General features: G+C 42.6%; 1 protein-coding gene across 6 annotated transcripts in view; it reads right to left on the bottom strand.

The window, feature by feature from the left end:
- The window catches only part of KAT6B (lysine acetyltransferase 6B), a 115812-nt gene extending 105006 nt beyond the window's left edge, over nt 1-10806 (bottom strand). For 3 of the 6 annotated variants that reach the window (XM_062639314.1, XM_062639303.1, XM_062639272.1), the window contains exons 1-2: nt 10147-10367; nt 2128-3022 (exon numbers count right to left, since the gene is read on the bottom strand). In XM_062639314.1, the coding sequence (XP_062495298.1) occupies nt 2128-2748 (621 nt within the window). In that variant the 5' untranslated portion in view covers nt 2749-3022; nt 10147-10367. The other 3 variants (XM_062639287.1, XM_062639295.1, XM_062639280.1) reach the window with 3 other exon arrangements.
- Between the last annotated feature and the right edge of the window lie 2860 nt (nt 10807-13666).

Genomic DNA, 13666 nt, shown 5'->3' on the forward strand with positions numbered 1-13666 from the left:
GCTAGCTACATGAACAGTCAAATTTTCAAATACACCAACTTCTTCAAAGACTAGCCATTCCTGAGAGATGTCAGTTGGCTACATTTTACTGTATAAAATTCAATATACAATCTTTTCATGTCCCACGTTACCACTTAAGTATCTCCCAATAAAAATAAGTTTGCCTTGCAGTATTACTCTGCTTATTCATGAATTCCCAATTTCAAATGAACATGCAGTCACATCCCAGTAAAACACACTTACCTATAGTTACTTTCAGAACTGTCCTGTATGTGTATTTAAAGCCATACAGTCTGAAGACCAGCAAAAAGCCTGTACTTAAAACAAGTCTATACATATTTGCCCAGTAACCTGTGCCACAATTAGTACAACTAAGCAGTGCACTACTCTGATCTGCAACTACTGATTTACCAACCTCACACCAAAACTATTTTTGTCAGGAAAACTGCATACCAAACAGTTTTTAAACACACAAGTCACACTCCTAATTCTGAGGCACCCAAATGAAAGCTTATTTCTTGCCAAAGCACTTGCTACAGAACAGATTTGTTTGGCTAACTTATAAAGACAGATTTATCCTTATACCAGTATTTTAGTATAGAAGTAACGACTTTTTCAGCAGCATGACCCAACTAACATGTCTTGCAATGGATGCCAGTCCCAGTACATAGCCTAAAAAGGGAGATTTTTGCTTCAACAGAATTCACATGAAGCATCATAGCATTTTGGTTACTCAGTACTCCAGCCTTCCAATTTTTTATGTCAGTAGAGTATCAGAATTACAGAATAATCTCCGAAAGTACTTAAGAAAGACAGCTTTATCACTACAAGTAATTAAATCTTTATAGTGTATGGCTACAGCAGTAATCACATAGTAAGCAACACTTCTGGATCTTCCTTTCTGATTATTGAGTGTGAAGCACAATGCACATCCTTCAAATACCCAAGAAGTCCAATTTGAAAGAAACAGCTACGTCTCCATGCATAGAAGCAATCAACATATACAGAAGCTCACAAAAATCAACCTTAAATTACCAACATTCATAGAGTCATCTCTGACAGTTCCACAAGCAACCATTCTTGCAGACTTGACTAAATATTTCTAGCATAAGCACTTTCTACTCTGCATTCTCCAGAGCCTCACAACTGGCTAAAGAGAGAACTACAATGCAGTTTCTAGGAGAAGACACTAATTGTACCTCTACAATGGCAAAGTTATTCCAAGCCAAAAAGAATTGCCTCGAAACTTTACCACTAAGAAGGGCAAAACAAACACCAACTTACAGATATTCTAAGTAATCCAATTCAAGTAGAACAGGCAGCTTCCCCCCCCCCAAGTACACTGAAAACTCAAAACACACTTCACCATACTAAATGCAGAATGATCAAAGAATGCCTACAGACCTGCCTTTGACACTATCCTCTCATAAACAAAACACTAATTGACACATGCTTCACCCTCAAGGCTTAAACCCTGTGAATAATTAACCTGAAAACATGGCCCAAGTAATAGCAAAAATAAACCCATGCAGGAACAAAATAGAAAGATTCTGCAGTTTAGCTCTATTTGTTACTTTGACACCTTCACTGACATTCCTGGAATATTTACATTAACTCCAGTTCCTATCAACTGTATACTGAACACTAAATATCTGCATACAAATATCTTTCAAAATAATAATTCTAACAGGGTTAAATATCAAGAGTTCTAGTGATATTTTAGACGATGTTCAAATTACAAGAAAATCAGTACGTCCAGGCATAAAATTAAAGTGAAAGGCCACAATCAAATCACATTGAAGATTTCAGCAATGCCAGTCTGCCACACAAGACAGAAGAATCTCACACCTAGAAAACAGCATGCAGCTGTACTCTTCCCTGCTCCTCTGTTTATCTACCAAAAATCCAGAGAGCAAACTATCCAACACAGAATGACAAGATACAGGGAGCTAAGTAAATTTCCTTTATCAGAACCAGTTCTGCACAGATCTTTGATATACGTCCTTCTTATACATTTAAACAGGTAAACAAAGAACACAAAAAAATCAGTATTTTTGCTTTAAGTAAATAAAGAATAGTAAGAATAATTTCTGCATTACTAAATTTACTCTCATTTTTCAGACTTACCTGGTCTTTCTCATGGGGTAGAAGGCTGACAGGTGGAAGTGAAGCTGGGAGAGTGCTGGAGTATTTTGGAGCTCCTTTGCTTTCCAAATTGCCATAATTCACTCTATACTGAGGTCCATCCTTCAGTAATCTCCCATTGTTCACAGCACGTTTGGCCCCTAGACGCAACCTCTGCTGAAAGGCAGGATTGTTGAAAATATTTGCTAGGTCATTTTGACTTCTCAAATACTTCTCTATGTTTTTCAGTGAGGAACCGCTTGGTTCTTGAAGCCCTTCAATTGCTCTTCTCAAGAGTTTATTCCAATCCACATTACGAAGCTCATTACAAGCTCCTCTAGATCCCTTAACAGATTTAGGAATAGTGCCAGGCTTAACAGCTGAAAACCGTCCAGGGTTATCTGGGTCCTTGTATGATGCAAGGCCTTTGTTGGTAACTTTAAGAATAGAACCATCTTGAACACTAAGTTCCAACTGTTCTGAAACAGTCTTCTTATCTAATCCATGGGAAGCACAAACAGCATGACATATTCTCTCTTCAGAAGGCCTTTGCTTTTGCTTTTTAACTTTTTGTATAGCTTCAAGAATCCACTCCGTATAAAGAGGGTTGGCAAGTTTTACCATGGTTGACCAGTAATTGCTTCCAGCCAAGGGTTACCCATAGAGGTTCCTCCTTATCCTTTTGGCAGATCTGTCAGCGGCTGTTCACACTTCAAGCACAAACCAAAGGATACCACACACTGCTTGGATGCATCTCAAAAATATCCATCCTGAGGAGTGTAAAAGGCAGGGAAATACCTCTTGACTGAAACTTCCAATTACTTTACTGTTATGGAAAGGTAGATGGGATTCATTCGTAATGATACTAGTACATCCTTACAAGAAGGTTTGTTGTAACCTTTAAAAAGAAAAAAGAAGAGGCAGGGAGAGAATAGTTAACGCTTAAGTAGACACTTATTTACACTGTAGATGCTACAGGATGCAAAAATCTTTGTGCGATTATATAAAACGTGCATCAATTCCCACACCACATCAATTACGTCATCATTAAATCCTTCCACTTCTGGTAACATTCAGTTTTCCTAAATTCCATCACCCCAACACTTAACCTCCTACTGACTTGGACCATTTCCATCCACCCAGATACCTGAAAATATTCTCTACCTGAAAATATTCTCTACACCAAACTGCCTACCACCCATTTCTACACCCACTGGTATAAGAAAACAACCAAGAAAAACCATCAAAAACCACACAGCCATAACCAAAAAAAACCAAAGCAATGCCCAATCAATGAAAGTAAAATTATTAACCACTACTATTTCTTACAGTAGATTGCCCATGTCATGCCATATGTTGATTATACAACTCAATAAAATTAAAAACAAAATATCAGAACTGAGTTACTAGTTACATCCTTATTAATACCCCAGTATATTACAATACAGAAATGAATCACGAAGGCACTTCTCAATCTAAGGTGTGGAGAGGCACGCATTTTTGATACAAACTCTTAGGAACAGAAATGAAGAAACAGCTGCATTTTCCCACAAACACCTTGTCAGCATGAAGACATTTAAACACATATAAAGAGGTCACTTTGACAAGGATCACTCTAATAGAAAATTCAATGCCTGCAAAAACTTAAATAAGAAACCTGAAAGAATATCTTGATCAGGACTTCATCCATTCGGCAGGACAATATGTGAAATAAAAAATAAAAAGCCACACAAACAAAACTAAGGCAGTAGTCATCTAGCTAAGGAATAAAATACATTTAAGGTATTAAGTTTTTCCGCCACAAAATGTGATGGAGAACTTTTGAAGACTAACAAAATCATTTAATTACTTCAAATCAAAGCAAAAAATATAAATGGAAGAGAAAAACCTTCATTCTCAATAAACGGCTGGTCTTATAAAATAGAAGATTCATCAGTTTCCCAGCAAATTCTAAAACTATGGCAAGCAGCCTATAACTAGCAGTAATATTTATGATTACACGAGTCTTGGACCTCATTTTTATTCATTTATTCAAGTCATCTTGTACTTCAATCATGTTTAAAACTTGAATAAATTATGAATAAAAAAAAAAATTAAGGCATAATCTAAATTATTTTCATCTTGTTAAAAAGATTCTCCTGCAACTGTGAAGAGAATGTGTGTAGAGCCCAATTCTGGTCCCATACCTTCTCCTCCCTGTACTCTCCTCAAAAAAATTTCTTAAATATAAGCTCCAGATCACACATTTGTATACCTACATTACTAACAAAAGAACAGCTGGCTATTGGTGAACATAAAATTCCTCTATACTCAAAATAGGAGAAATTCTAATAAATTTCTTTTATGAATTTGTCCCTCCTTAAGTTTAAGCTTAAGCATTTTTTGGTTTATAAATATGAAAGTTTAACTGACTAAGAGAACGAAAAGACACATTCCCAATACAAATACAGTGCCTCAGTGTTTAACTGACTGTCATACTGAACCCTACTGATCTACAGAGACTGGATCCTATTTCTTGCTTCCTGACTGTACTCATACAAGTTACATTTGATAACAGTTCTGTGTACTTCAAATATTTGTAATACAACAACTTGTTGTGTAAACAGACAATTTAATCCAGCTAGCAAAAGCTATTCTTCCCCTAACAGCATTGTTTATATTCACTGTTTTCATATAATTCCAAAATAACACTGTAGCTGCAAAACACAGACAGATATAAAGAAGAAAAAAGTTTCCATGGTATTATGAATCCTACAAATCATCTTGTATAATTGTATTTTCAGTATCACAGTCACATCAAAGCAGAACTCTTTACATAGTGGAGGCTCCATCACGCCAAGACTATTTTATACATTCTGCCTATAGACTTGGAAGTTCTCTATAGCTACGTATAAAGCCCCAGATTCCTAGAAAGCCACTTTTAAGCTTGAGTATTATTTAGTTAGGATGCTCTGCTCTAAGCCTTTGTGAAGATACTCAGTACTTAATTAAGTGCTGAACACTGCATTTGCTGACTCAGACATACTTGCCTCATTTTTAAATTTACTGCGGTAATGTTGTATTAAATTTCATACAAGTAACCACATCACTCCCATTAAATTCCAGAACACAGTGAAGGGTTTGTTCCAAGCACCTGGACACCAATGAACATTTCAGCATAAATGCTGTAACTTGGGGGTTGTAGGAATTTTCATTGGCCAGTGACTGTGGCAAAAGGTGACCCATATCTTTGTGTAAAGTCCGCTGCTTGGTACTGGAATTTCACAGCAATATACATTCAGAACCACATTTTTATATATTCTCTTAAAACTCCCTATGTGTAATATAACTTCCTGCATACTAGCACCTTCTATAAACAACACTAGTTGAGTTTATCAGCAAGAGCAGTTTCCTACACACAGGACAGGGTATTTCAAGAGGAAAATCAATACATCTTAAATCCACACCTTCCAACACAATCTGACTTCATCCTGCTTTGGGAAACCATGAAAAGCTCATCCAATCAAATTTTGAAATCGTTCTGCTACAACCTAGAGCCTCTGTTATTCTGCCACTTTGATTCCAATATGTACTTGCAGTGTAGCACCCTGAACTGAGCTTCTGACATGACAAGGTCTATCACACATAAGATTCAGAATAACCTCTAAATAACAAACATCTTTGCCAGCAATATAATTCAGCTCCGTGATCCTGCAGCAGTAAGTTAAACAGGCCTTTCATAAATCAAGACAGATTGATCCAAGATTGGCAATTCAGAGAGATATACATACTGAGTGACTGGATAAAGACAAAACAAACTGCTCCAGAAACAAACCTTCCAGATTAAACATAAGAGGATGTACAGAAGTTCAAAATGACATTCAGGTTTCTAAGTTTAAAACGTAATTTCACCAAAACCACAAAAGGGTGGCCATACATCATTTAATACAAAAAGTGTGATGTTTACCCTGATTTTGAGGACATTTTTAAAGGTTATTAATTAATAGCAGGCAATAATGTCTACATATTAATTTTCCTCACATTATAATCAAATACCTTTTAATCAAACCCCCAACAGTACCCTTCCAATCACAGATTAGATTTTGCAGACTGTTAAGCATGCAGGACCACTTCCAAAGTTTTATGGCAACAGTCCTCAAACTCCTCCTATGTCATATTTCAGTTTCTGCACTCTATGGTACCTTATCTTGAGAATAAGAACTTTTGAGAAAATTTGATTATCCTGTTATTACTGACCACATCTATTAACAAGTCTACCACAGAAGAGCTGCAGAACATAAGCATTAGGAAGGTTAAGTACAATACATTACCTTTAAAACATGAAAAGCCATCTCTAGTCAAGGCTTGTCCTTAAATCATAAATTACCAGATAAATACAAAGAAGTTGCAAAATTGCATCTTGGGATTGAGAATGAATGCAAGACTGCCCTTTATACAGCACACACCTATTGTACAGCTGATTCTAATTAAAGAATGCACTGACTGAACATGTCAATCTTAGGTATCATCAGTAATCCTATAATCCTGTAATGAGGCCTTTTTTAGACTGAAGTAGTACCTGGAACTATTTCCAAGCGAACCAGATTGTGAAAACAAGCTGTGCAGTCAGAAAGAAGAAGAAAAAGAAAGAGAAAAAGAGGAAAAAAAAAAAAGAGAAAAAGAGGGAAAAAAAAGAGAAAAAGAGGAAAAAAAAAGAGAAAGAGGAAAAAAAAGAGAAAAAGAGGAAAAAAGAGAAAAAAAAGAAAAAAGAGAAAAAGAGGAAAAAAATGAGAAAAAGAGGAAAAAAATGAGAAAAAGGAAAAAAAGAGAAAAAGAGGGAAAAAAAAGAGAAAAAGAGGAAAAAAATGAGAAAAAGAGGAAAGAGAAAAAAAAAGAGAAGAGAAAAAGCTATGCTTTCCCCCACCACAAAGAAATAAAACTAAAAGTTACTGCACAAGAATCAAGAAGCATTTCACTACAACCTAAGTTCTTAAAGAAGCAGATGAAAAATGCACTTTTTCTGTCTTAACTGTAAATGTAGTTAAACTTTTAAAAACTGAGGTTAACACTACAAAAAAAAATAAAATAAAATAACGGGGGGGAAGGACGTGGAGAGACATGAGCTCGGGGAAGAGATGACAGCAACTTGTGCAACCTCCCGGTGACCTGCGAAGCATAATTTCGTTCTGCTCCCTCCTACCTGCTCTGCACACAAGCAGTAGAAGCAGCAGCAGGCCAGCTCTCTGCTGCAGCATCAGGGTCAGGTAAGGATTGCAGCAAAGGGGAAGGAAGAAGAGAAGACTTCCATTGCATTCAGTAAGCCTGACTGCCATTGCATTCGGTAAGCTTTTTGCCATTTTTCTTTCCTCCAAGCCATTACTTAGAATTCTGCAGCTAATCAACTCTGCATTCCACCCCCATCTGAATTAATGGTGCAAAAAGAGGCAAGCTTCTTGCTTCCCCATTGCAAAAATACATGCACCTACAGAGAAACAGAGAAAAAGCAGATCCCGGCAAGGACTCTCAGCATAAATGACACCCTTAGAATTACTCAGATCATAAAGCCAGCTATTGCATTATTTTTTAAATAACATCCAGTTTTCCATTTTAACAAGGAAGGGCAATGACGCTTGCACATGGTTTAAAAAGACAGAAGGGTAGACATCATAGTAATTTCAAAACTACACCAAAAGACTTGGTGGTGTGGGAAGTAGTATATGTGAATCAAACTGATGAAGTGCTCACACTCTGCAATACCCCACAAGCTAGTTTAAGATCAATATGCCAAAAAAGCAGCTCACAACATGACAGCAGCAAGCACCACTAGAGCAAACAGCATTAACACAACACAACACCAGCAAAATCACCAAAATTCACCCTCCTCATCCTCTTCCATGGAAGTTCTGAGCACTTGAAAATATGGTACTAGAAAATACCAGGGCGTATGGGGAAGGTAATATTCACTGCCAGCAGCTAACCTGGGAAGAGGGCTTCACTAAAGACATTTCTTGATGCGATAGTGATTTTTAACAGAATGGGTACCCGTCTGCTTTTTGCAGAGCTGGTTATTTTCAGTGCCCAGTGACAGAATGCTGAAGAAGAGATCTGACCTAAGAAAACACGGCGTGAACATCACTTCCCAAACGTGGCTTTAGAGGCTTGAACACTCCCCTCCCCAACTTGCCTAACATTTTTGCAGTATATCCAAACCACGGAGATTTGCAACACTTCATGCCTCGCGCCAAGGCATTGTTGTGTTTGACAGGGGCCGAGCTGGGGCTGGCTTTTGAACCCTCCGAGCCTCACTCCGGGATTTCCCCATTTCAAAGGCACAACCCCAAGCCCGCAGGCTCTGCTCCCCGGGGCACGGCGACCCCGCAGGACAGGGCAGCCGGGAGAGGACGGCGACGGCGTGCACCTGCACCCACCCCATGCGGGCGGTGCCGAGGGCAGTGGCCGCGCCGCCTCCCACTCCCCGCCGCGCCGGCGGGAGGCAGGCCGAGAGGAGGCCCCCTCCGCGGTACCACTCACCTCCGCGGGACCGGGGCCGCGGGGGGAGGAGCCTCCTCCAGGCGTCGCAGCGGCTCCCCCTGCTGCCGGCTCTTCCCCTGCTCCCGCTGCCAGGCTGCGCCGAGGCGGCTGGCCCCGCTGCTGGGCTGCCTCCCTGCCGGCGGCAGCCGCGACTCCCCCTACCGCCGTGCCTCGGCTCGGCTCGGCTCGGCTCGGCTCGCCTCACCTACGCCGCCATTTTGTTTCGCCCTGTTGTACTTAACGTGAATCCGACATGACACTGATTACAGCCCAATGGAGTCTCATTAAAACCTTACCTACCCTCGCGCCCCGCCCACCGGCGCCCGCCATTGGGCCGTCCTGCGCACGCCGCTCCACGATCACAGGCCGCGGGCCCGCGTCCATCAACCGCCCACACCGGCCCGTTCCGCCCAGCAACCAGCCTGCCTCTCCCACTGGAAGACAGAAGGTGCCAATCACGAGGCACGCCCCTTCCCTCCACGTTCAGCTCCGCCTACCCGGCAGAAAGGGCGGGGCTGGAGGCTGCCGTTGGCTGCTACCGCCGCCACACACCCGCATGGCCCGCCCGCCTGCTTCATCGCTGGGCCTCGACCGCTAGCAATTGGTACCCCACCGCAAGCGGAGGCGCGGGCTCTCGCAAGCCCGCCCTGCCGTTGGCTACCGCTGCCGTCCGTCTGCTTACCGACCTCCCCCCCCCGGCCTCACCACCCTCCCCCACTCACCCGCTCGCCACCGCCCCACCCGCTCCTGAAGTTTGTTCGAGGGTGATCTCTAGCAAGAGACACCGGCGGCTGCTGCCAGAACCGGCCCGGCAGGGCGGGCGGGCGCGCCACACACACTAATAACCGGCCTTAAATACTGAGCGTCACGCGCGTGCCTCCGATCCTGCCACTGGCCCGGGCGGGCGAGATAGAACAGCGTGCTCCCAGCACAACCCTCCCGAGGTGCCCGGCACCGGCAGGCGCTGATCGCGCACACGCACGCCCCGCACCGCGGAGGGGAGGGGAGGAGAGGAGGGGATGGGCGCGGGGACGGCGACAATGACTCTCAGCTCTACAGCCACATGCAGGTCCCTGCAAGTTTCGCCATACGAAGCGCAGGGGACTTCCCTGTCACCCCCGTCTGCGAAGGAACAATTGCCGCCTCAGAAAGACAGGGTGGGAGCATGCAACACAAAACCCTCAGCCATCCCCTGCCTCCCTCCCTCCGCCGCTCCATTCCCCCCTTCCCCACCCCGTCCAACCCAGCCATCACCTCCTGCTGCTGCTCCCCCTCCCCTGCAAAACGCAGAGCATTGCAATGCATTTACCAAGCACAAGTGTCTGCAAACACGTGCATCAGCCTCCAATGCAAAAGGGAAAAAAAAGTACCCAGCCTAGTGACAAGCCTCCTGCACTGAGCGAGGGGAGGGAAAGGGGGTTATTATGGCAAATTGCAGCCTGTCACCCAGCACAAAACAAAACCCATCGCATGCTCCCTGCTACCCCCCACATAAACTCCTGGGAATCTAACCTCCGATGCAGGTTTCCCCCCTCTGCTTGCAATGACCTCCTTTCTCTGCCTGTGTGTGTTTCTGCAGCAGCGGTTCCTGCGGAATGTGCTGCCCCTGAAACGCGATCGCGGCTCCTCTCTCTCTCTCGCTCGCTCGCTCTCCCCTTCTCTGTCTCTCGCTCGCTCGCTCTCTCTCCTGGCTGCAACCAGAGCCAGGAACACAACAACAACACAGCCTCCCCCCACCCCCTTCCCCAAACACATACACACTGGAGAGACCCAGCCAGGAGAGCCAGACGAGCCGGGGAGGGGGTGGAGGGAATCCCCAGCCAGCGGATTGATTGCACCAGTTACCTTCCCTAAGCCCCTTCGCAAGAGGGGAGAAAAAAAGAAGATGAATACAGAGAGAATACCTTGTCTCCCCTCCTCCTCCTCCGCGGGGCTCCTCTTCTCACTCCAAAATACTAGAAAAGGTGGACGGGCAGATCAGACACAAGCGTTCAGCTCGCGGCGGGGGAGGGGAGCCACACGAACAATTATCAGTGATACAGAAATTAAAACAGAAACCCACCCCAGACCTCCAGCCTTCCCGATGCCGAGCGGACGCAGATTGCGAGGACTGGTGCTAAAACACAGGACCTGATAACAGTTAATTGAAAGGTTAATCTACATAGGCTGTGACAGAAGAGGTCCCTCCCCACTTTTTTATCTGCTGTTGGCAAGTGGGAAATTGAGCTCCCCCCACCTTTTCTCCCTAAAAAAAAAAAAAGAAAAAAAAAGGGGGGGGGGGGAGAGAAAGGGGGGAAAAGGCAATAAAGTTTGGGGGGAGGCGCGTCCCCGCCGGCACTGTGGGGCTGAGGGACGGGGCGCGCGGGTGGCCGTGGCTGGGCGCGTTGGGCGGGAAGGCGGCCTGAGGGGAAGTGGTCCCCGCCACCTCCCTGGAGGCCCTCATACGCTGCCCTCGGGGCTTTGGTCTGGGCTTCTCGGGCAGTGTGGGGCGATTTAACGTGTCTCGGTGGGAGCACTGTCACAGGCAGGCTCTGGTGAATCCTTTCTCAAGGGCTTGAACAGTTCCTCGGCCCGGAGGGAGAGGGCTGTGTTTGAGGCAACCATAATTAGTCTGAGGGATGAAAGGAGAGTGAACAAATTACAGATGTTGTCTGCTCATTGAGTTTGTTGTAAATGTAACAAGATGTTGTGAGGAATATATTTTAAAGGGCAAGGTGATAACACATACGGGCTTAAAACTCATTTAAAGGTTTTCCCCATGCTGTCTTGAATCGTGCTGCCAAAGGCCACTTAGCATGATAGTTTCCTCAGCTATGACTAGCAAACACCACTTTTCACCGAAGTATAGCATGACAAAACACCATAGGGTATATATACCACAGGGTACCATGCAAGGGAAGAAAAGGTAATCTAACCGCCTGAACATCTACTCAAGCAAACACCAATTAGACACCCAATTAGCTTCCCAAACTTACAGTGGCCCATCTCGGAGATCTCCCAGGCATCCTCTTTCCCATGTCTTGTGGGTGACGTGTTGTGTTTGGTGCCCGTCTGCAAAGTTTTCTAAAAATAACTAGTCCCAAAGAAGAAAAGATAAAGACGAAAGAAAAGAAACAATAATCTCATTTTAGAGTGGGTGGAAAATTACGAGGGTCTTTTCTAGGTCATGTACTGCATGTAGACCAGCAAGCAAACAAGGTTGCTGTAATACTAAGCATTAAGGCTTACTGCAACTTTTTCAGAGGCAGTTGTTGGAGTTGCTGTATAAGGAAGCTCTTTGGCGATGTTTTAGAGCACTGTAAAACTGAATGACCTACTTACAGAAAGCTACTGGGTGAAAATAATATTCCAGTATGTATATATCATACCATACCTGTTGACTGAGGTTTTAGTCTTTTAACTGCCAGATAGAGCCTTTTAAGCACAGAATGGGAACTTGAAATGTCTAGTGACCTAATATTTATTGGAGAATCCTTCATGGTTCATGTATTATGCAGGACTTGGCTGGGATTGAAAATAGTTTTTAGATTATTGGAAACAATATAAATCATTACAGCACAATTTGTAGCAGAGCATCACATTAGCAACACTATTCCGAATGTTGTGTCAACATTTCCATTATAAACTTTTTTTTTTTCCTGGGAAATTTACAACTTGGTTAGTGGTAAAACAGAAAACTAACCTCTTGAAACTGAAACTTGGCATGGCCATGTCCCACTTCAGGAAACAAAACACTGGAGAAAACTCAACAATCTCTTTGGCCATTTTGAAATCATGAGTGTGCTGAAGGCATAAGTAATAGCACAGAGAAAAATCACAAAAGTTTCTGGTTTAAATAATTCTTATTTTAATTCTTTTCCTAAAAACAGGCTATATACAACATAATATGTCATTGGGTGTTGTGTTCCAGTTTTTAACATACTCATGAACCTTTTGTTTGAAGAGAGATTCCTATGGATCTTGACATTTACAGGTGTACCTTACACTATGTAAATTGTGAAGTCAAGCACACAAACCTCTTTATACATGAGTCATCCTCCAGTGAACTTAGATCCACTACCACTGTCAATTATACTATTTCCTAAAATAATGACTCAAATGAATTGCATCATGTGAATTTAGGACAGCTCAGTTTGGAGACAGTGCATGTTACACAGACAAGCCTTAAGTACTGGAAACACTTTGGATCTACTCAAGAATGTCTAATACATTGTGTGTGTTTTGGTTTGTGATCTAGATAAGAAATGCTTTTGGTTTTTTAATTGTATGGAAAAAACCCCAACACCTACATTAAAAATAGCCCTGGAAAAGTTATAAGCCCATCAAGGAATTTAATGTAAGCAATAAAATTCACACTTTAGCATGTCTTCTACTGCCAGACTTTAGTGGATTTATTCTCCCATAACCACTGTGAAACTCTTGAGGTACCACAGTTAATGCCCCTGAGCAGTAACAGGTGCCTAGACACCTACACATTGGACACATCCATTCCATCTGCTAAAAAGATGTCCCTAATATTAAATAAAAAGTATCTAAATCAAAACCACTCTTTCATCTGCTTTTAGAAAGAAGTGCTGTGGCCTGGATCACTCTGTTCCATTGGTTTCCTTGCTTTAATGTTGAATACCCTTATTTAGAGGACACCCCCTCACCACCTGAAAAATATATTTGATTGCACGTCTATATTGTAGTGTACATAGTAAGCATATCCTTCTCTCTAACAGTCCTTAGGATTATTCTAAAAAGCATGTACAGTTGCTATTTTTAGATCACAAGTGAGAGAAAGCAAAAAAGTTAAGCGCTGAGCATGGTCTGTGTTAAATTCAGTTCTCAAGAATCAAAATCTTAAAACTGCTGTGTGTGTAGCAGTGGTGTAAGACAAGCTGGAGACTACTGCTTAGATGAAGCCCAGCCGTGTGCAGTCCCAATTCATCAGTATACAAAAAAGAACAGTAAATTAGAGTTTGAACACATATTTTAAAACAGTGAGAAAATTCTTGTGCATGAAATTACTGCCACATATAAGAATAAG

The sequence above is a fragment of the Pezoporus occidentalis genome, unplaced genomic scaffold (genome assembly GCF_034315485.1).
Source record: "Pezoporus occidentalis ecotype Australia unplaced genomic scaffold, CSIRO_AGI_Poc_V1 ctg116, whole genome shotgun sequence".
Lineage (NCBI taxonomy): Eukaryota > Metazoa > Chordata > Aves > Psittaciformes > Psittacidae > Pezoporus > Pezoporus occidentalis.